The sequence below is a fragment of the Scyliorhinus torazame genome, chromosome 6 (genome assembly GCF_047496885.1).
Source record: "Scyliorhinus torazame isolate Kashiwa2021f chromosome 6, sScyTor2.1, whole genome shotgun sequence".
Taxonomy (NCBI): Eukaryota; Metazoa; Chordata; class Chondrichthyes; order Carcharhiniformes; family Scyliorhinidae; genus Scyliorhinus; species Scyliorhinus torazame.
This window is the reverse complement of record NC_092712.1, coordinates 20,984,050-21,007,980: the sequence shown is the minus strand read 5'-3', so window position 1 is coordinate 21,007,980 and position 23,931 is coordinate 20,984,050. Positions and strand designations below refer to the sequence as shown.

Here is a 23,931-nt window from a genome sequence, read left to right as displayed (position 1 = left end):
GTTCAAAGGATACAAGCAACATAGTTCAAATGTCACGCTTAAAGATGAAATTGAACAAATTTGTGGTAAAGTTGACCATGTATTTTCTGGAATGGGCACCCTACCATTTATATATAATATCCAACTGAAAAAGGATGCCAAGCCTGTAATACATGTGCCCAGAAGAGTGCCAGCTCCATTGAGAGATCGTCTCAAGACTGAGTTTGATCGAATGCAACAGTCAGACATCATTTCCAAGGTGACTAAACCAATAGACTGGGTCAGTTCAATGATATCCGTACGCAAACCTAATGGAGATCAATGAGTATGCATAGATCCAAGAGATCTGAATAAGAATATTAAGAGGGAACATTATCCCACACCCAAGTGAGAAGAGATCACATCAGAGATGGCTAATGCCAAGTACATCACAAAATTAGATGCCTCTAAAGGATTTTGGCAACCAAGGCTCGACAGTCAAAACAGAAAGCTATGCACCTTCAACACGCCTTTCAGTAGATATTGTTTCAATAGGTTACCTTTTGGGATCATATCTGCATCTGAAATTTTTCATCATGCGGTGGAAACCGTCATTGAAGGGATGCCGGGTGTCAGAGTATACGTTGACGATGTAATCATCTGGTCTAATACTCCAGAGGAACACTGTGACAGGCTCAAGAAAGTGCTCGACAGAGTTCATCACTCTGGATTGAAACTAAATCATGAAAAAGGTCGATTTGGGATACAGAGATCAAAATATTTAGGCAATGTCATATCGCAGGAAGGAGTTCAATTGGATCAAGACAAAATCAATGCCATGGGTGAAATGCCAAAACGGACAAAAAAGCAATTCTGAGAACGCTCGGTGTTAACTTTGTGGGTAAATTTATTCCTAACCCATCCAGTAGAACAATGGTTCTGCGCAATCTCAGAAAGAATGTTGACACCTGAACACGCAGCTGAGTGGCAAGACACGAAAACACCTCGGACCACCGCTCCAGTGTTAGTGTTTTGTCACTCGATAAGGCAAATAAAAATCTCCACCGATGCCAGCAAACAGGGCACAGGCGCAGTCCTACTTCAAAAAGAGGACTATATTCTGTGGAAACCTGTAGAGTATGCATCTCGCTCGATGGCTCCTACAGAGCAACGGTATGCGCAGATAGAAAAAGAATGCCTTGGTCTTTTAACCAGCATAACCAAATTTCATGATTATGTATATGGTTTACCACACTTTGTACTTGTAACTGATCACAGACCTTTGGTCAACATCATCAAGAAAAACCTTAACGAGATGTCCCCACGAATTCAGAGAATGATGATGAAGCTACGATGTAGGTACGATTTCACACTCGTCTACTACTCGGCAGAAAAAGAATTAGTTGTTGCTCATACGTTATCACGAGCTACAAATAATGTTGATACCGCGGCTTCAGAAATAGTACACACTGTGGAAGCACATTTTTTGCAGACACGCTTCCAGTGTCTGACAACAAGCTACGTCTAAAACAAGAAGAAACAGAGAAGGACTTGACACTCCAAAAGGTAATCCAATGCCTCAGAGAAGGGTGGCCCAATGGCTGTTGTACCTTTTTGTCGTGTCAAAGATGAACTTACTGTGATCAACAGATTCCGACTTAAAGGAGACAGAAAGTTATTCCCTCCTGCCTACGGAAGGATATCTTGGAAAAGATACATGAAGGACACTAAGGAATTGAAAAATGTCACAGACGAGCAAAACAACCTGTGTACTGGGATTAACAAGGAAGTGGACAATGATGTACAGGAATGCGGGATTTGTCAGCTGCATCAATCCGTACAATGTAAAGAAAGCTTTGAAGAAAATGAAGTAGTCACTTACCCATGGTTGACAGTTAGAATGGACCTCTTCTATTTCAAAGGACATGATTATTTAGTCATTATTAACGACTATTCTAACTATCCTGAGGTTATTACGCTCAAAGATTCAACAACTCGATCAGTAATCAGAGTAGCAAAATCTGTATTTGCTCAACATTCATAGAATTTACAGTGCAGAAGGAGGCCATTCGGCCCATTAAGTCTGCACCGGCAGAGCACCCCACCTAAACCCAAACCTCCACCCTATCCCAGCAATCCCATCTAAATTTTTTGGACATTAAGAGCAATTTAGCAGGGCCAATCCACCACTCCAAGCGGTGAACATGCAGACTCCCCTCAGACAGTGACCCAAGCCGGGAATCGAACCTCGGACCCTGGAGCTGTAAAGCAACTGTGCTAACCACTGTGCTACCGTGCCGTCCAACTCCTTATGAAGCAAAACATTATTTTGCCTGTGAAGTCATCCTGCTCATGAGGCTTTACTGTTAACTCTGCACCAAAATTGCTGAACAATCTGGCCATATACTCCTAGACGCTAATTTATGCTAAGCGCAAAACCCCGACAGACCAGGTAGGATGTCAATTTTACAGCCAGTGCCATATTACTTTTTATTCAATGGAAAATAAGATCAGACAAGAGTAAAACCAGCATTGTCTTGGAACAAAGAAAAGCACAGCACAGGAACAGGCCCTTCGGCCCTCCAAGCCTGTGCTGAACATGCTGCCCGTCTAAACTAAAATCTTCTACACTTCCGGGGTCCGTATACCTCTATTCCCATCCTATTCATGTATTTGTCAAGATGCCCCTTAAATGTCACTATCGTCCCTGCTTCCACCACTTCCTCCGGTAGTGAGTTCCAGGCACCCACTACGCTCTGTGTTAAAACTTGCCTCATACATCTCCTCTAAACCTTGCCCCTCGCACCTTAAACCTATGCCCCCTAGTAATTGACCCCAATACCCTGGGAAAAGGCCTCTGACTATCCACTTTGACCCTGCAAGTTTCTCAACAGATGGGTAAGGTTTCAATTAGCCTCTAAAGGTTCTCAGTGACTAGGGTGGAACAGGCTGATAGACCATGTACCAGAATGCTCAGGCTACAATTACAAAACAGATATATTCTAAAAGTTAAAATCAAACTGAAAAAGAATGAACATAATAGATTTTACCACGTGAATACAAGACCAGGGATGTACTTCTGAGGCTGTATAAGTCTCTGGTCAGACCCCATTTGGAGTATTGTGAGCAGTTCTGTGACCCGTACTAAGGAAGGATGTGCTGGCCTTGGAAAGGGTCCAGAGGAGGTTCCCAAAAATGATCCCTGGAATGAAGAGCTCGTCGTATGAGGAACGGTCGAGGACTCTGGATCTGTACTTGTTGGAGTTTAGAAGGATGAGGGGGGAATCTTATTAAAACTTACAGGATACTGTGAGGCCTGGGTAGAGTGGACGTGGAGAGGATGTTTCCACTTGTAGATAAATCTAGAACCAGAGGACACAATCTCAGACTAAAGGGACGATCCTTTAAAACAAAGATGAGGAGGAATTTCTTCAGCCAGAGGGGGGTGAATCTGTGGAACTCTTTGCCGCAGAAGACTGGAGGCCAAATCACTGAGTGTCTTTAAAACAGAGATAGATAGGTTCTTGATTAATGAGGGGATCAGGGGTTATGGGGAGAAGGCAGGAGAATGGGGATGAGAAACATATCTGCCATGATTGAATGGCGGAGCAGAATCGATGGGTCGAATGGCCTAATTCTGCTCCTATGTCTTATGGTCATATATAATCAGATGCATGTACTGGTATTAAAATCAACTTAGACCATAAAACCATAAGGCATAGGAGCAGAATTAGGCCACTCGGCCCATCGAGTCTGCTCCGCCATTCACTCATGGCTGATATTTTCCCCATCCCCATTCTCCTGCCTCCTCCCCATAACCCCTGATTCCCTTATTAATCAAGAACCCCTTATTAATTAAATCAGGGAATAATGATTAGTTGAACATTGTTACATTCGAACTTTGTTACTTTATCTCTCGCATTTCTTTTGCTGTCCAAGACTTTACTGACAATTTCCACTCTGCTTTATAACAGGCATGCCAGGACAACAGTCAGCAACATGCCCCATGCGGAATCAACCTTCGTCTTGTAAGTACTGAACAGGAGACTTAAACTGAGGTACCCCAGAAAATATTTTGCCGAACTGCAGGCACTTTTAAACGAGGCTCAGTGATGCACAGCGTCCGACGTTATGACTGAAGCTCACTCCAGCTCTTCCTAAATTACAATCCCTGTGAAGCGAAACATTACACTGTGTGCGAAGTAATCCTGTTCATGAGGTTTTACTGTTAACTCTTAATTGCCGAACAATCTTGCCACATACTCCGAGACGCTAACCGATCAGAAACCCGAGAGATCAGGTAGAATTTCAATTTTACGCCTTGTCCCATGGGTAAGGTTTTATTTACCCTCTAAAGTCTCTCAGTGACTATTAACGATCAGACTGATAGGCCAGGGTTTGGATTCTCTGTCGACGGGATCCTCCGTTTCGCCGGCAGCGCACTCACACCCGCGGATTTCCCGACGGCGAAAGGGTGCCCACAATGGGAAACCCCATTGGTTGGCCGGCGGGATGGAGGATCCCGCTGCCATCGAGGGAGCCCCGCACCAGAAAACGGGTTCGATGGGACGGAGAATCCCGCCCCTGATACCTGAATGCTCAGGCTACAATTGCAAAACAGATATATCCTAAAAGTAAAAACTGAACTGAAAAAGAATGAACATAACAGATTTTACCACATGGCAGTGTTTTACTGGCTGCCCCAGATGTTAGACGTTTAGCTGCTGTTGTATGAAGAGTCAACGGTTCTTCTTCTTTTCACAAACACCTTTATTTCACTTTAACAGGCTCTGCACAAAACTCTATCTTCACATCACCTGACACAAAGGCCACCTGAAACCCCTTTACATATCAGTGTCAATTATTGGATACTTAACATAAATGAGACAACTAATTGGAATGTCTCTTAACCCATTACTTAACAGTCTCCCCTTCCTTGGAGAAAAAAAATAATTAGGTGAAAACAAAATTACAAGAAACTCATAAACAAACACGCAATTTACCCCCTTCTCATTTTTGTTTCATTTTTTTTGGAAGGAAAAAAAACAGTCACAGAAACAGGCGCCCTGATAGAGGTCTACAAAATTATGAGGGGCATAGACAGAGTGGATAGTCAGAGGCTTTTCCCCGGGTAGAGGGGTCAATTACTAGGGGGCATAGGTTTAAGGTGAGAGGAGCAAGATTTAGAGTAGATGTACGATGTTAAATATATTGGACTGGAAATTGGACAGACTAAGTTAGGGGCAACTTTACGTCAGCAATCATATTTGGAAAGCATCAGCCCAATAGCAATTAGTCATGGCCGAGTTTCACAAAAAGACGCAATGGTTTAAAAGATGGAAAAAGAGCAACTGCAAAGTTTAATTGGACAACTGAATTGGTTAGGTAGACAGACTAGACCGGACGTGAGTTTTGATGTCTTAGAGTTGAGTACAAAAATGAATGATCCTGAAGTGGAAGACATAATAAGAGCAAATAAAGCATTGGTCAAACTAAAAATGCAGGAGTGTGTTTTGAGGTTCCCGGTTTTAGGTGACCTTCGGCACTTGAAACTCATAGTTTATAGTGATGCGTCCTACGCAAATTTATGTGATGGAGTTTCAAGCGCAGGAGGTTTAATAATTTTCCTTTCGGGGAACAATGGAAAATGTTGCCCCCTTGTGTGGGAAACAAAGAAAAGAAGGAGAGTGTTCAAAAGCACTTTGGCTGCTTTGTTCCCCGAAAGGAAAATTATTTTATTTGCTCTTATTATGTCTTCCGCTTTGGGATTATTCATTTTTATACTCAACTCTAAGACATCAAAACTCACGTCCGGTCTAGTCTGTCTACCTAACCAATTCAGTTGTCCAATTAAACTTCGCAGTTGCTCTTTTTCCATCTTTTAAACCATTGCGTCTTTTTGTGAAACTCGGCCATGACTAATTGCTATTGGGCTGATGCTTTCCAAATACGATTGCTGACGTAAAGTTGCCCCTAACTTAGTCTGTCCAATTTCCAGTCCAATATATTTAAATGCACCGGAAGCCTGACTTCCAACCCTGAATTCTTTCCTCAAACCAGAGATTACAATAGCTTCAAAATCACTAGTCCCACCCCACAAAAAATCATCGACATGCATCATAAAGATGCCAAAAAGATTTCCTTTATAGTGCCAGTAAAATATTGCCGGATCTGCTTTCAACTGGCAACAGCCTAACTTTAACAAAACTGACCTGACCGAAAAGTACCAGACTCTAAATGCATCATTTAATCCATATACACATTTGTTCAACTTCCAGAGTACCCCTTCTGTGTTAGCTGCCTCGTTAGGAGGAGGGAGAAAAATGTCTCTCTGAAGCTGATGCCCCTGCAAAAAGGCAGCTTTTATATCTATAGATTTGCATTCCCATGCCTTTGTGGCTAATAGAGCCAAGAAGATCTTTAAAATAACCTTTCCTGCCTTAGGTGAATCTACCCTTAAATCCTGATCTTCTAAGTTTTCTTCAAATCCCCTTGCCACAAGCCTGGCCTTTGCCTTATAAGTTCCATCTGGAGGAACCTTTTCCGTGCAAATCCATCTGTGGGATAGAGCTCTTTGTCCTTGATCCGGTACTTCCGTGTGTACCCCAAATTCACTCCAACTATGCAGTTCTTGCTGTTTGGCATCTTTAATAACTTTTTCATCTAATTTATTGGAAGCCACCAAAATCTCATGTGCATGTGGGCTTCTACTCCTATTAGTATTCATAGTCTTACTCATGTTCCGAAATGTTGACAAACTACATTACCTCTCCCTCGTGGTATCTCGTTCTGTACTGCTATTGCTTGATCTATCCCTTCTGCTGTGGGATGTCCTTTCAATAGTTCTCGACCTTTTCCTGTGGACCTGTGGATCTGATGTACTATCTGAACTGGCACTGCATTTCTGTGCCCTCCATTTTTGAACTTTGTGTTCCCAATCCATTGTCTTGACTCCCTCCCCTGAATGCTGTACATTCAGCCAATGTTTATACTTTCCAGTGGCCTTCCCTGCTCTACTAATAACAGTTGCATCCTTCCATTGACTAGACCCTTCAGGCAAGTATGTCACTTTTGTACCAACTTTTGGCAGTTGTCCTTTCGGAAAAATGTCCTGTTCTAATTCATCAGAAATGTTGCGTTCCCCTACAGAAACCCTGTCTATGTCAGTTAACTGGTCCTCATAGTTCTGTAACACATGCATACCAGATGACTCTCGTTCCTCTTCATGCCTGTCTGCTCTGTTTAAATTTGAAAATTTGTAATCTGTACCCATTATCCTTGATGAATGCACCCCAACAGTTTGATTGCCATTGCAAAATAATTGTTTTGCCATCTATGCCTATGATCTTCCCTGGGCCTTTCCATTCATTAAAGTAGTCTCTCTTATAGTACACTATGTCTCCTTGCTGAAAAATGGTATCTGATGGCCGTACATTATGCCTTAAAGCCCTGCGAATTCTTTCAGAGACTTCTGCTTCCAAAAAAGCTTTTCTACTGCTATCTAATGCATTTAAGTGTTCAGCAAAACCAGAGCTAATTGTAGTCCCTTCTCAAGCTGGAGGCTGGTCATCTAAAATGGATGGAAATTTAGGATTTCTACCAAACACTAATTGATAGGGACTACAGCACCCAACCATCTGCAATGAATTCTTTGCATGTACCGCCTATGCTAAAGCTGAATTTAGCTTGCAGTTTGGTCTATCTGCCAAAATTTTCCGGAGCATGTCATCTATTGCTGTATGATTTCTTTCACCCACACCATTACTAAATGGGCTTTCTGCAGCCATATTCATAACTGTGATATTCACATTTTCACACATATCCCTAAACTCATCATTAGCAAATTCTCCCCCATTGTCCGGAAGGAATTTTGCCGGTGGGCCCATTCCTGGCCCTGTCCATTTTTCCATGATTTGATCCAGAATTACTCTCATTTCTTTATTTTGTACAATCGTTGATTGACTAAATCTGGTTGCTAAATCTACAAAATGCAAAATAAATATATTATTGGCTTTATCCCAGATCTTAAGGTCCATGGCCACAATGTCATTAAAATCCCTGGCCAAAGGTAGGGTTACTATCGGTCATGCTGGTGTCCTTCTGTACGTCCTACAAACCTCATAGCGGTCACTAACCTGTTCTATCAGTTTAGTATAGTCTTCATCCCTTACCCCTTCATCCTTTAATAAATTTTTCAGCCTCCGAGGGGACGGATGCGCAAATTGCCTATGCAGTTTTAATACAAGATTTTATCAGCTAAAGTCCCATTTTCAACTGCCATTAACACATCCTTAACCACTCTACTTGAAATATTATTTGTCAGTAATGGAATACAATAGTGTCCTGACTGTGTAAATTGTAAGTCCACCGTCATTCCAAAAACTGTTGCCTTATCCTGTTCCTTATCCAGTTTCATGTGTGCTTTCTTCATCGACGGTCTGCTCAGAAGCAAAGGTATCTCACTTGATAAAACATCCGTGCTAATGAAATGATTCACTCTGGCAATATTGCAAGGGATCGCCACTCTTTTCAGCGACTTCAGAGTATTATCATCCCCAAACCTGAAACTTGTGAAACTTTCAAATTCCTTAACCTTGTTACGATTTTCAGCATTCAAGGAGTGCAGGTAACATTTTAACCAGTCAATTCCACACACAGTAGATGTGCAGCTACTGTCCAATACAGCACAATTGAAGGATTCTGCGACCAACACCCTCATTACCGGCGTAAAACTGCTTGTTAATAGGACAATGCCTTCTTTCTGGTCACTGTCTTTTTCCTCTTCTGACTCTTCCGTGTCATGTGTCGCTTCAAACACTATTATAAAGTGTTGGACAGTTGAAAGCATAATGGTATTGAGAGTCACATCGAAAACATCGATTTATCATGCCCCGTACATTTCTGGGGTTCATCTTCCTATTGTAGGTTCTAACTGGGTTTCTGTCTTCATAATTTCCGGGTCCCGATCTCCTTCTATAGTCTTGGAACCTGTTTGTAGCCGTGCGATTTCGCCATCCTGTTAGTAGTGTATCTTCCATATTCTGCTTTATTGCAGACTGACCTATTTGGGTCATCAGAGCCATCGGAATTGAATGTTTCTCCAGAAACTTTTTTAAAGCTTCTGTCACCTGATTGAATAAGGTATCCTTATCCACAAACTGAACTCCTGTCAAAACCAGGAGCCTATCCATGTTGCTCACTCTAGCACAGTCAAGTAATTTAAAGGCCAACACAGACTGTGGAAATTCCTGGTTGTGTTTCTGCAGCCTTTTATATAGTCTGCCAAATTCCATTATATAGTCTTCCATGGAGAATTCCTCTATTTTCCGGAACCTATCAAAATCCGACCATGCTTCATACGCACTTAACAAATCATCCTTTTTATGAATCTTATCTATGTAACGTAATAGAGTCTCCAGACCTTCTTCTGAGTCTAACTCTTCCAATTCCAGTTCAGGAAACACGTTGCCCCGGATTTTCCTGTCATAAGGTAGAGAAAGAGCCAATGCCATACCTTGTTTTCTCTTTCCCAAGTCAGTTACCTTAGTCCACATAACTACTGCACTTCGGGCAGCACGGTGGCGCAGTGCGTTAGCCCTGCTGCCTTACGGCGCCGAGGTCCCAGGTTCAATCTCAGCTCTGGGTCACTGTCCGTGTGGAGTTTGCACACTCTCCCCGTGTGTCGCCCCCACAACCCAAAGATGTGCAGGCGAGGTGGATTGGCCAGGCTAGATTGCCCCTTAATTGGAAAAAATTAATTGGGTACTCTAAATTTATTTAAAAAACATAACTACTGCACTTCTCCATTGGTCATATGATCCCCTTTCAGAAAATAAGAGGGGTAATCATATCCGGCCATCTTTATCCTAGGTACAGCCATATATTCTTTTTTTTCTTCTTCCTACTCACTCCTTGGTTTGGTCTGGAAAGGTATCTTTCAACCCTTCACAGTTTCACAGCAATCGTCCTCTGCTAACATTTATTAGACGTTTAGCTGCTGTTGTATGAAGAGTCAACGGTTCTTCTCCTTTTCACAAACACCTTTATTTCACTTTAACAGATTCTGCACAAAACTCTATCTTCACATCACCTGACACAAAGGCCACCTGAAGCCTCTTTACATAATCAGTGTCAATTATTGGATACTTAACATAAATGAGACAACTAGTTGGAATGTCTCATAACCCATTACTTAACACCAGACAGGAACCAAGTTAAACGATTCAATCTTGTTCTCGTATGTAGTAAATTCTACTGAGGATCACATTGAGAATGTTTCCATTGTTTTCTTATTTTTCTTTCTGTTCCTTTTTTCTCTTTATGGGCGGGAATGTCCACTCACCTCGCTGTGTGTTTCGTGGCAGCAGAGGCCTGTGGCAGAATTGTCTGGTCCCACCATTGACAACGGGAATTCCATTGAATGCATCCCTCACCGTTGGGAAACCCACGGCGCTGGTCATTCTTCGCCATTCAATATGATCATGGCTGACCCAGAGTCCCGCCCTCTCCTCATACCCCATGATGTGGAGATGCCGGCGTTGGACTGGGGTGAGCACAGTAAGAAGTCTTACAACACCAGGTTAAAGTCCAACAGGTTTGTTTCAAACACTAGCTTTCGGAGCGCTGCTCCTTCCTCAGGTGAATGAAGAGGTGGGTTCCAGAAACACATACATCGACAAAGTCAATGATGCAACACATTACTATGAAGCAACTGGAGATAGGGGTAACCCCAGGTTAAAGAGGTGTGAATTGTCTCAAGCCAGGACGGTTGATAGGATTGCGCAAGCCCAGGCCAGATGGTGGGAGGTGAATGTAATATTTAAGTCTTCCATGACTATTGTAATAGTCCATTTCTTATATGTCTTTTCTATCTAATTTTCTGCCCCATATTCTGACTACTGCTAGGGGGCCTGTACATAATTCCCATCAGGGTATTTTTTTCCTTTGTGATTCCTCAACCCAACCCACACAGATTCTATGTTCGCTGACCCTATATTGCTTCTTGCTGCATAGATTTAAGGTGAGAGGGGAGAGATCCAAAAGAGACCACAGGGGAAATTTCTTCACGCAGAGGGTGGTGAGCACCTGGAACGGTCTACCAGAGGCAGTGGTAGAGGGGGGTACGATTTTGTCTTTTAAAAAACAGTTAGACAGTTAAATGGACAGGTTGGGTATAGAGGGATATGGGTTAAATGCGGGCAAGTGGGATTAACTTAGTGATAGAAACTGGGCGGCATGGACAAGCTGGGCCTAAATGCCTGTTTCCATTCTGTATACATTTATGACTCTATAATTAACCCTTCATTAACCCTTAATTTCCCTCAGTCACAAAACTCCCACTTTAGCATTATAATGCAATGAATACTGGCTGAGTCAATCCAATCTCTCCTAATATGACAATTCTGCCATCCAAAGTCAAGTGGAGGTGGTTAGATTTTCCCATATTGCCTTATCAACCCATGCCTGAATATCGTCCTGGCCTGGTGTAAATGGGCCAAGCATCTGTGGAGTGAATGCTGCTCAATATACTGCAATCATCAGTGAACATTCGCTCTTGTGACCTTATAATGGGGGGCAAGGCCGAGGACACTACCCTGAGGAGCTTTCTTGGACTGAGATGATTAACCTCCAATAATCACACCCATCTTCCTGTCAGCTAGAAATGACCACAACCAATGGAGAGTATTCCCCTGATTTCCAAGATTTCAGAGTTGTTAGGGCTCCTTGATGTCAAACTCAGTCAAATGTCTCCTTGGTGTCAAGGTCAGTCACTCTCTCATCACCTCTTGACTTAAGCTATTCTTCCAATGTTTGGACCAAAGTTGTTGTGTGGCCAAGTGCTGAGTGGGACTGGATGTTAAGAGAGTTCATTCCATGTTATTTAGCCCTTAATGTGCATATGCACTGAAAAATAGAAATTCCTGAAAAAAGACAATTCCATGAAGAGACCAGCACTCACAACTTCAAATCAAAAAATTAAAGTAAGGTTAATACAAAAGTAATGGACCACTTTGCTGGGAATATGAAATAACATATAAAATGCAAGAAACACTCAGCAGCTCGAACAATATTTATAGAGACGGAAATAGAGTTAACAAATGAGATTGAGGACCTATCGCCAGATAGCTTCCTTTTGCTCTCAGGGTGACCTTCCAGCAAAGAATTTTAGGAATTCTGCCTCCTGCTGTTACTCAGCATCCTGACGGCTCTGTTATCAGCAGCATGAGGAGAACGGTCGACGTCTTTCACCAAACAGATGGGTTTAGTTTGCACCTTGAACCATGGAGTCCATGGATGGTACTCGCTGCTCAGCCAGGTTGTGTACTTGAGTCCTGCTATAGGTCTGCAACTCACTTTCTGCTGACTGCCACTTTCTACTAACTGAACACAGTGGACAATTTAGAAATAAATAACTTGTATTTATATATCTGCCTGTTAATACATTTCATAAGGAATAATGACTTTGAAGCACAGTTTATTATGAAGCAGTTGCATACAGCATTGATTTAAGATGCAGCGCAGATCTTAACAATGAGATAAATGAGCTTTTGCTGTCCAAGACATTTCTGACTACTTCCCCTCTGCTTTTTAACAGCCTCATACCTGGTGACCCGACGGCCGCCAAATTACTCCGGTACGTATGAACCTGTGGCTTGTAAGTACTGAACAGGTGACTTGAACTGAGGTACTCTTGAAGACATTTTGCCAAACTGTGGCAGTTTTAAACGAGGTGCAGTGATGCCCAGCATTGCTTATCCAAAGTACGACAGAAGCTCAGTCCAGCTCTTCCTCGGTCTTATCCTAAATTACATTTCCTGTGAAGCAAATCATTGTGTGTGATGTAATCCTGCTCATGTTCACTCTGCACTGAAACTGCTGAACAATCTCGCCATATACCCTTAGACGCTAATTTATACTGAGCGAGAAAACCCAGAGGTTAGGTGGAATGTCAATTTTACACCTGGTCCCATGTTACTTTTTATTCAATGGAAATTCAAATAAGACAACATAGAAAATAGGAGCAGGAAGAGGCCATTTGGGCTTCGAGCCTGTTCCACCATTCATTATGATCATGGCTGATCATCCAACTTAATAGCCTATTCCCGCCTTCCCCCCAACATCCCTTCACCGCAAGTGCTATATTTATCTGCTTCTTTAAAACAAAGAGGGCAGTATCCCCCGTTTCAGAGACTAAGTGCTGACGCTGAGACTGAATCAGTGGACTTCCACGACCACAATATTGCTGCCGGTCCCGAGCCAGATCATCAACGGTTAATGGGCTAGCACCGCCGCCATGTAGGCCATGATCAATTCCAATGAAAAATGGTGTTGGATTAGACGGGGTCGGGATTGACACTCAAGACACTGACAAGCTGCAGCCACATATTAGCACACTACTCCCACACACACTCATCCCAGTCAACAAATGGCACTGGTTGTGCTGGAGTGCACCCATCCCGTTGATGGGTCAGCTGGGGCTGGAGGGTATCTAGGGGGAATGTCCTGGGGGTACACACATACGACCCATGGTGCTAATGTCACAGTGACCCCATGGCCCACCTCCTGGCCGCCCTCCCCAGCTATACCCCCCGGCCCTGGCAGAGGTCCCCCGGCCAGCGGCACAACTGTCTGCACTCGATAGCGACGTTGGACACTTTCAGTACCACCTCTCCCTCCCTCAGCAACCTTGGTGCCTGTTTCCTGATTTTTAAAACCCCAAGTGAAACTCTTTCTGGCAGAGCGTTGTGGGAGCCCTGGGGAATACTGGGTCAGGCCCGCTAATGATATGCCAACGCCGTTTACTATATATGCGGACTGGAATACATTGACTCCACCGTGGAGGCGCCGGAACATGGCATTCTGTCGGGCATGCGGCATCGGCCACGATCTTTGCCTCGCGGGCGATTCTCCAGCTAATCGCCTTTCGCGATTCTGCCGTCACTTGTCAGAGAATCCCGCTCACACTGTTTTGGCCTCAACTGCTTTCTGTGGTAGCGAATTCCCCAGGCTGACCCCTCTCTGGGTGAAGGACGTTCTCCTCATCTCTGTCCTAAATAGCCTATCCCGTATCCTCAGACTGTGACCCCTGGATCTGGACATCCTCATCATCGGGAACATCCTTCCTGCATCTGCCCTGTCCAGTCCGGTTAGAATTTTATAGATTTCTATGAAATTCCCCCTCATTCTTCTGGACTCCAGCGAATACAAACACATCCGACTCAATCGCTCCTCATACATCAATCCTGCCAACCCAGGAATCAGCCTGGAAAACCTTTGCTGCCCTCCCTCCAGAGCAAGAACATCCTTCCTCAGGTAAGGAGACAAAATCTTCACACAATATTCCAGATGTGGTCTCACCAAGTCATCCCAGCTTTGACAAAGGGCCACCTGGACTCGAAACATTCGCTCTTTTCTCTCCCTACAGATGCTGCCAGACCTGCTGAAATTTTCCAGCATTTTCTCTTTGATCCCTGCTTCTGTACTCGAATCCTCTCGCAATGAAGGCCAGCATACCATTAGCCTTCTTTACCGCCTGCTGCACCTGCATGCTTACCTTCAGCGACTGGTGTACGAGGACACCTAGGTCTCGTTGCACGTTTCCCTCTCCTAATTTATGGTCATTCAGATAATAGTCTGCCTCCTGTTTTTGGTACAAAAGTGGATAATCTCACATTGATCCAAATTATACTGCATCTGCCATACATTTGCCCACTCACTCAACTTGTCCAACTCACGCTGAAGCATCTCTGCATCCTCCTTCCAGCTCACCATCCCCACCCATCTTTGTGACATATACAAATCTGGAGATAATACAGGCTGAATTCTCTGCTTCATGAAGCCGGTAACGTAAATCACGATCAGGTGGAGAATTGCGTGAAATTCAAAAATCATGAGCGTCATTCTCCGACCCCCCGCCGGGTTGGAGAATCGCCGGGGGCTGCCGTGAATCCTGCCCCCGCCGGTTGCCGAAGTCTCCGGTAACGGATATTCGGCGGGGGCGGGAATCGGGCCGCGCCGGTTGAGCGGGCCCCCCCGCTGGATTCTCCGGCCCGGATGGGCTGAAGTCCCGCTGATAAATTGCCTGTCCCGCCGGCGTGGATTAAACCACCTTTTGAACGGCGGGACAAGGCGGCGTGGGCGGGCTCCGGGGTCCTGGGGGGGGGCGCGGGCGATCTGGCCCAGGAGGGTGCCCCCACGGTGGCCTGGCCCGAGATCGGGGCCCACCGATCCGCGGGAGGGCCTGTGCCGTAGGGGCACTCTTTCCCTTCCGCCTCCGCCACGGTCTCCACCATGGCGGAGGCGGAAGAGACTCCCTCCACTGCGCATGCGCGGGAAACTGTCAGCGGCCGCTGATGCTCCCGTGCATGCGCCGCCCCGAGATGACATTTCCGCGCCAGCTGGCGGGGCAACAAAGGCCGTTTCAGCCAGCTGGCGGGGCGGAAATCCCTCCGGCGTTGGCCTAGCCCCTCAATGTTGGGGCTCGGCCCCCAAAGATGCAGAGCATTCCGCACCTTTGGGTCGGCGCGATGCCCGTCTGATTGGCGCCGTTTTGGGCGCCAGTCGGCGGACATCGCGCCATTTGGGGAGAATTGCGCCCCATGGTTTGGGCCCGGAGCCCGGTTCCATGCTCCCATCTCTAATTGGCGGTGATATCGATGTTTGCGTCATTGGCATGGATTTAAGTATCATTAGAGGGTTGGACACAGTTTGCTGCAGCCTTCCGCGATGCTCCACCCCTCTTCGGTGGAAGTCTCGCGGGTGTGAACTAATGCAAGTATTGGCAAGCGGGGCCAGTGTGCCATGGCTGCGTAGGAGGAGTCATAGTTTTGCCACCTTTCCTATTTTACTTTTGCACATTCAGCAATAATCAAGTATTGCAGTTCACCGATGCACTGCTTGAATACTTGCCTCTGCCTATGCACCATCATCCTCTTACATAATGTATGCCAATCCATCGTAGCCTACTCATGCCTTGTATCATATTAGGTTCCTTTATTTAGATTCAGGACCCTCGTCTCAGAATCATCTATGCCACACCATCTTGATGAAAAATTCTATCATATTATGGTCACTCAAGCCTAAGTGATCTCTCACAACTAGATTGCCAATGATTCCTTTCTCATTACACAATAGCCACTCCGCAATTGTCCAAGTGCAGCAAGACCTGAACAATATCCAGGTTGGGCTGACAAGTGGCAAGTTACATTCGCACCACACAAGTGCCAGGCAATGACCATCTCCGACAAGAGAGGATCTAAACATCGCCCCTTGACATTCAATGGCATTACCATCGCTGAATCCCCCCCAATCAACATCATGAGGGTTACCATTGATAAGAAACTGAACTGGATTAGCCATATGGACTAGCCATAGGCAGCACGGTAGCACAGTGGTTAGCACTGTGGCTTCACAGTGCCAGGGTCCCAGGTTCGATTCCCAGCTGGGTCACTGTCTGTGCGGAATCTGCACGTTCTCCTCGTGTCTGCGTGGGTTTCCTCCGGGTGCTCCGGTTTCCTCCCACTAGTCCCGAAAGACGTGCTGTTAGGTGAATTGGATATTCTGAATTCTCCCTCTGTGTACCCGAACATGCGCCGGAATGTGGCGACTAGGGGATTTTCATAGTAACTTCCTTGCAGTGTTAATGTAAGCCTACTTGTGACAATAAAGATTATTATTATATTGATACTGTGGCTACCAGGGCAGGTCAAAGGCTAGGAATCCTTTAATGTCCTGACCTCCCCAAAGACTGTGCACTATTTACAAGGCTCAAGTCAGGAGTGTAATGGAATACTCTCCACTTGGCTGGATGAGCGCAGCTCCAACAACACTCAAGAAGCTCAACACCATCCAGGACAAAGCAGCCTGCTTGATTGCTCCCCCTTCCACATTCAAAACCTCCACCACAGATAAACAGAGGCAGCCGTGTGTACCATCTACAAGATGCACTGCAGTAACTAACCAAGGCTCCTTAGACAACAACGTACAAACCCATGACCACTACCATCTAGAAGGATAGAGCAGCAAATACCTGGGAACCCACCACCTTGCGTTTCCCCTCCAAGTCACTCACCACCCTGCCTTGGAAATATATCGCCGTTCTTTCATTGTCGCTGGGGCAACATCCTGGAACCTGACAAGGGGAGGCACTGGTGAGGTGGTGTTGTCACTAGATTAATAATCCAGAGACCCGGGACAAGATCTGGCGACACAGGTTCAAATCCCACCACAGCTATAAAAAAAAAATCTGGAATTAAAAAGTCTAATGATGACCATGAAACCATTTGTTGGGCAGCAAGGTAGCATTGTGGATAGCACAATTGCTTCACTGCGCCAGCGTCCCAGGTTCGATTCCGGCTTGGGTCACTGTCTGTGCGGAGTCTGCACATCCTCCCCGTGTGTGCGTGGGTTTCCTCCGGGTGCTCCGGTTTCCTCCCACAGTCCAAAGATGTGCAGGTTAGGTGGATTGGCCATGATAAATTGCCCTTAGTGTCCAAAATTGCCCTTAGTGTTGGGTGGGGTTACTGGGTTATGGGGATAGGGTGGAGGTGTGGACTTGGGTAGGGTGCTCTTTCCAAGAGCCGGTGCAGACCCGATGGGCCGAATGGCCTCCTTCTGCACTGTAAATTCTATGATAATCTATGAAACTCCCTCCCCAACAACACAGTGGGTGTACCTACATCTCTTGGGACTGCAGCAGTTCAAGAAGGCAGCTCAACGGCAGCTTCTGAATGGCCACTAGAGATGGGCGATAAATGCTGGCCTAACCAGCGATGCCCACATCCTGTAAATAAATTTAAAAACAGAAAATAATGTAACTCCCCCCACTGCTTGTGACAGGAATTTCTCCAGATGAGGCCAGGCCGAGTTCAGTTCTTTTATGGTATTGCCCCATTCAAAAAGTCCTCACGCCAGTCCTTCAGTTCAAATGTTCCCACTCTCCTTGTACTGACGCAATCTAAATGGTTCCTGGGAATAATCAGGTGCAGTCATGCTGCTCGCGCCTCTTCCTCCGAACTGGGAGCCATAGGGTGAAGGTCCAGCTGCCCCCATACCTGTGACAAAACAAAACATCGTATCGTATCCATTTTCCACAAAAAAATGATTATGAATGTGCAGATACTATGGCCTGGATTTGCAACCTTGAGGCGGGTAGGGAGATTTGGAGAAATTCCTGCCTCAGTCCACTTGCCTTGGGAGAAGGCGTTCACAAAGATGTAACCTTCATCTGGTTGGGGTCTGAGGTTTAAGAAAATAAAACACAGACAAAGTGGCCCCAACACCAGCGATTCATTCCCTCGTCCTCTCTCTATAAATGACCTGGAGGAGGGCGTAGAAGGATGGGTGAGTAAATTTGCAGTTGACACTAAAGTCGGTGGAGTTGTGGACAGTGCGGAAGGATGTTACAAGTTACAGAGGGACATAGATAAGCTGCAGCGCTGGGCTGAGAGGTGGCAAATGGAGTTTAATGCAGAAAAGTGTGAGGTGATTCATTTTGGAAGGAATAACAGAAAGACAGAGTACTGGGCTAATGGTAAGATTCTTGGCAGTGTGGATGAGCAGAGCGATCTCGGTGTCCATGTACATAGATCCCTGAAAGTTGCCACCCAGGTTGAGAGGGTTGTTAAAAAGGTGTACGGTGTGTTAGCTTTTATTGGTAGAGGGATTGAGTTTCGGAGCCATGAGGTCATGTTACAGCTATACAAAACTCTGGTGCGGCCGCATTTGGAGTATTGCGTGCAATTCTGGTCGCCGCATTATAGGAAGGATGTGGAAACATTGGAAAGGGTGCAGAGGAGATTTACCAGAATGTTGCCTGGTATGGAGGGAAGATCTTATGAGGAAAGGCTGAGGGACTTGAGGCTGTTTTCGTTAGAGAGAAGAAGGTTAAGAGGTGACTTAATTGAGGCATACAAGATGATCAGAGTATTGGATAGGGTGGACAGTGACAGCCTTTTTCCTCGGATGGTGATGTCTAGCATGAGGGGACATAGCTTTAAATTGAGGGGAGATAGATATAGGACAGATGTCAGAGGTAGGTTCTTTACTCGGAGAGTAGTAAGGGCGTGGAATGCCCTGCCTGCAACAGTAGTGGACTCGCCAACACTAAGGGCATTCAAATAGTCATTGGATAGACATATGGATGATAAGGGAATAGTGTAGATGGGCTTTAGAGTGGTTTCACAGGTCGGCGCAACATCTAGGGCCGAAGGGTCTGTACTGCGCTGGAATGTTCTATGTTCTATGTTCTGTCATTCTTCTTCACCACTAACGAACAGTTGCAGCCGTGTGCACCACCTACAAGATGCACTGCAGGAACTCACCAAGGCTCCTTAGGAAGCACCTTCCAAACCTACGAACACTGCAGAGAAGTATATGTCTGGGAACCCCGGCACCTGGATGTTTCCCCCCCCCAGTCCAAGTCACTCACCATCCTGACTTCGAAATATATCTCCGTTCCCTCACTGTCGCTGGGTCAACATCCTGGAACTCCCTCCCTAACAGCACTCTGGGTGTACCTACACCTCAGGGACTGCATCAGGTTTAAGAAGGCAGCTCACCACCACCTTCTCAAGAGAAATTAAGGATGATAATAAATGCTGACCTCGCCAGTGAAAACCACATCCTGTGAATGAATTTTAAGAATAATCTCTGTTTGCCTCTCTCACTTTCTGTTCAGTCAATGATGTTTACTGGTCATATGAAGGGCTGTTGTATGCAGTCAATATAACTTTGTAAAAAATGGGCTTTCTTTGGGGAGAAACTTCTGGTGGCTGAACAGTACTGGTGATAATGAATATTGACCTGCTGAAAGGGGGCCTTTAATTACTCATATCAGTATGGAGAAATTATTCAGCATCATTGGCCTGGATCTGCAGTCAGGGTGACTTGGGAGCCCTTTGAAAATGTTGAGCGGGTCCCGATCCCAAGATTCTCTTTCCAATTCCTGGAGAACCTTTAAAGGATGTGGGTTGGTTTCTGTCAAATGCCCGCACCCAGCACTCCCAACCTGGTCGGTTCCATTGTCGAGATAGGCATCTCTTACTCCTTCAGTATTTGCATGAATTTGGCAGAGGCCTGTAAAGAGCCTTGATTCGCAACCTTTCAGAGGAGTCATGACACCCACTGTGCATGAGGAGACAATTTCAAGGGTAATTTCAAATGTTCTCTTCATGCCCCATGCCAAGTTATGCATTCTACCCTCCTCAGATCCCTCATGACCCCTGCACCAAGCTCTGTCCTTCCATTCACCCCATGTCACCTCATGCTTCCTATGTCAAGCTATGCAACTTCCTTGCACATTGACACACTGCATTTCATAGAACCAATAAACACCATGGGCGGGATTCTCCCTTCTGGGCACTAAATCCCCACGCCAGCGGGGAAACCGACGCCAACCACTCCGGCGTCAATAGTCCCCGAAAGTGCAGAATTCTCCGCATTTTCGGGTGCTAGGTTGACGCCGGAAGGGTTGGCGCCGCTTCAGACGCGGAACGACCGGCGTGATTCCGCGCATGCACAGACCGGCCGGCATATTTTCGCGCATGCACGGGGGGTTCTCTTCTCCGTGCCGGCCCCCGGGCAATATGACGGAGCCCTACAGGGGCCCGGCGCGGAAGAAAGAAGTCCCCCAATGGAACAAGCCCGCCTGCAGATCGGTAGGCCCCAATCGCGGGCCAGGCCACCGTGGGGGCCCCTCCGGGATCGGATTCCCTCGTGACCCCCGGAGGACCGCCGCATTACCATCGCTGAAGCCCCCACAATAAACACTCTGGGAGTTACCATTGATCGAGAAATGGATACTCAATACAATGTTTTGTTTTGTAACAGGTATGGGGGCAGCTGGATCTTCACCCTATGGCTCCCAGTTCGGAGGAAGAGGCACGGGCAGCACGGCTCCACCTGATTATTCCCAGGAACCATTTAGAATGCGTAAGTACAAGGAGAGTGGGAACATTTGAACTGAAGGACTGGCGTGAGGCAGTTTTTAATGGGGCAATACCATAAAAGAGCTGAACTCGGCCTGGCCTCTTCTGGAGAAATTGATTCAATTCCTGTCACAAGCAGTGGGGGAAGTTACATTATTTTCTGTTTTTAAATACGTTTACAGGATGTGGGCATCACTGGTTAGGCCAGCATTTATTGCCCATCCCTAGTTGCCCTTCAGAAGGTGGTGTTGAGCTGCCTTCCTGAACCGCTGCAGTCCCTGAGGTGTAGGTACACCCACTGTGCTGTTAGGGAGGGAGTTCCAGGATGTTACCCCAGCGACAGTGAAGGAACGGCGATACATTTCCAAGTCAGGATGGTGAGTGACTTGGAGGGGAACCTCCAGGTGGTGAGGTCGGATTTGTCCTGTTTCTTGTGTACAGGACGCACTTGGGCAATTTTCCACATTGCCGGGTAGATACCAGTGGCTGTGCTGAAACAGCTTGTCTAGGGGTGCGGCAAGTTCTGGAGCACAATTCTTCAATACTATTGCTGGAATAATGTCAGGTCCCAAAGCCTTTGCAGTATCCAGTCCCGTCAGCCAGTTCTTGATATCACGTGGAGTGAATCGTATTGACTGAAGACTGACATCTGTCATGCTGGGGACCTCCGGAGGAGAGCGAGATGGATCATCCACTCGGCAATTCCGGCTGAAGATTGTTGTGAATGCCTCAGCCTTGTCTTTGGCACAGATATGCTGGGCTCCTGCATCATTGAGGATGGAGGTATTTGTGGAACCTCCTCCTCCAGTGAGTTGTTTAATTATCCACCACCATTCACGACTGGATGTGGAGGACTGCAGAGCTTAGCTCTGATGCATTTGTCCTGGAGTCACTTAGTTCTGTCTATTACTTGCTGTTTATATTGTTTGGCACACAAGTAGTTCTGTGTTGTAGCTTCACCAAGTTGACACCTCATTTTTTGGTATGCCTTGTGTTGCTCCTGGCATGTTCTCCTGCACTCTTCACTGCATTCTATGCTCATTTCGAGCAGGAAACCATCAATCCGTTGTCAACTGCGCCAGCCTCGGACACACCCATACCTACCGTCAGATCAGCCGCCCTGAAAGTGAACCCTCGGAAAGCAACGGTTCCTAACGGAGTCCAAGGTTGTGCGCACAGGTCCAAGCGGACCAGCTGGCAGATGTGTTTGTGGACATCTTCAACCTCTTCCTACTCCATTCCGAAGTTCCCACCTGCTTCAAGAAGACCACCATCGTACCGGTGCCAAAGAAGAACCAGGCAATGTGCCTCGATGACTACCTGGACTTTTATCATTATGAAGTGCTTCGAGAGGTTGGTCATGAGACCCATCAACTCCATACTCCCAGAATACCTTGAGCCACTGTAATTTGCATAGCGCCACAACTGGTCCATAGTAGACGCCATCTCCCTAGCCCTACACTCATCCCTGGAGCATCTCAACAACAAGGACTCCGATGTCAGACTCCAATTCATTGACCACAGCTCCGCTTTCAACACCATAATCCCAGCCAAGCTCATATCAAAGCTCCAAAACCTAGGACTTTGCTCCTCCCTCTGAAACTGGATCATCGACTTCCTGAGCCATAGACCACAATCAGTAAGGATAAACAACAGCACCTCCTACACAATAGTCCTCAATACCAGGGCCTGGCAAAGCTGCGTACTTAGTCCCCTACTATACTCCCTATGCGCACACGACTGTGTGGCAATAATTGGCTCCAACTCCATCTTCCCCGCTGCTACCAGACTCCTAAACGACCCTCTTATGGACTGACTTCATGAACACTACACTCCTGTATGCTTCACCCGATGCCGGTGTTATGTAGTTACATTGTGTATCTTGTGTTGTCCTATTATGTATTTTATTTTATTTTATTTTCATGTACTTAATGATCTGTTGAGCTGCTCGCAGAAAAATGCTTTTCACTGTACCTCGGTACACAAAGAACAAAGAACAAAGAAATGTACAGCACAGGAACAGGCCCTTCGGCCCTCCAAGCCCGTGCCGACCATGCTGCCCGACTAAACTACAATTTTCTACACTTCCTGGGTCGGTGTCCCTCTATTCCCATCCTATTCATGTATTTGTCAAGATGCCCCTTAAATGTCACTATCGTCCCTGCTTCCACCACCTCCTCCAGTAGCGAGTTCCAGGCACCCACTACCCTCTGTGTAGAAAACCTGCCTCGTACATCTACTCTAAACCTTGCCCCTCTCACCTTAAACCTATGCCCCCTAGTAATTGACCCGTCTACCCCAGGGAAAAGCCTCTGACTATCCACTCTGTCTATGCCCCTCATAATTTTGTAGACCTCTATCAGGTCGCCCCTCAACCTCCTTCGTTCCAGTGAGAACAAACCGAGTTTATTCAACCGCTCCTCATAGCTAATGCCCTCCATACCAGGCAACAGTCTGGTAAATCTCTTCTGCACCCTCTCTAAAGCCTCCACATCCTTCTGGTAGTGTGGCGACCAGAATTGAACACTATACTCCAAGTGTGGCCTAACTAAGGTTCTATACAGCTGCAACATGACTTGCCAATTCTTATACTCAATGCCCCGGCCAATGAAGGCAAGCATGCCGTATGCCTTCTTGACTACCTTCTCCACCTGTGTTGCCCCTTTCAGAGACCTGTGGACCTGTACTCCTAGATCTCTTTGACTTTCAATACTCTTGAGGGTTCTACTATTCACTGTATATTCCCTACCTGCATTAGACCTTCCAAAATGCATTACCTCACATTTATCCGGATTAAACTCTATCTGCCATCTCTCCGCCCAAGTCTCCAAACAATCTAAATCCTGCTGTATCCTCTGACAGTCCTCATCGCTACCCGCAATTCCACCAACCTTTGTGTCGTCTGCAAACTTACTAATCAGACCAGTTACATTTTCCTCCAAATCATTTATATATACTACAAACAGCAAAGGTCCCAGCACTGATCCCTGTGGAACACCACTGGTCACAGCCCTCCAATTAGAAAAGCATCCTTCCATTGCTACTC

General features: G+C 46.0%; 1 protein-coding gene across 6 annotated transcripts in view; it reads left to right on the top strand.

Annotated features, from left to right (window-relative positions):
* The window catches only part of LOC140424705 (uncharacterized), a 429,538-nt gene that overhangs the window by 376,337 nt on the left and 29,270 nt on the right, over positions 1–23,931 (top strand). For 5 of the 6 annotated variants that reach the window (XM_072508006.1, XM_072508009.1, XM_072508004.1 and 2 more), the window contains 3 exons: positions 3,933–3,986; positions 12,554–12,592; positions 20,788–20,889. In XM_072508006.1, the coding sequence (XP_072364107.1) occupies positions 3,933–3,986; positions 12,554–12,592; positions 20,788–20,889 (195 nt within the window). The remainder of the gene's footprint in view (positions 1–3,932; positions 3,987–12,553; positions 12,593–20,787; positions 20,890–23,931) is intronic. The other variant, XM_072508007.1, reaches the window with a different exon arrangement.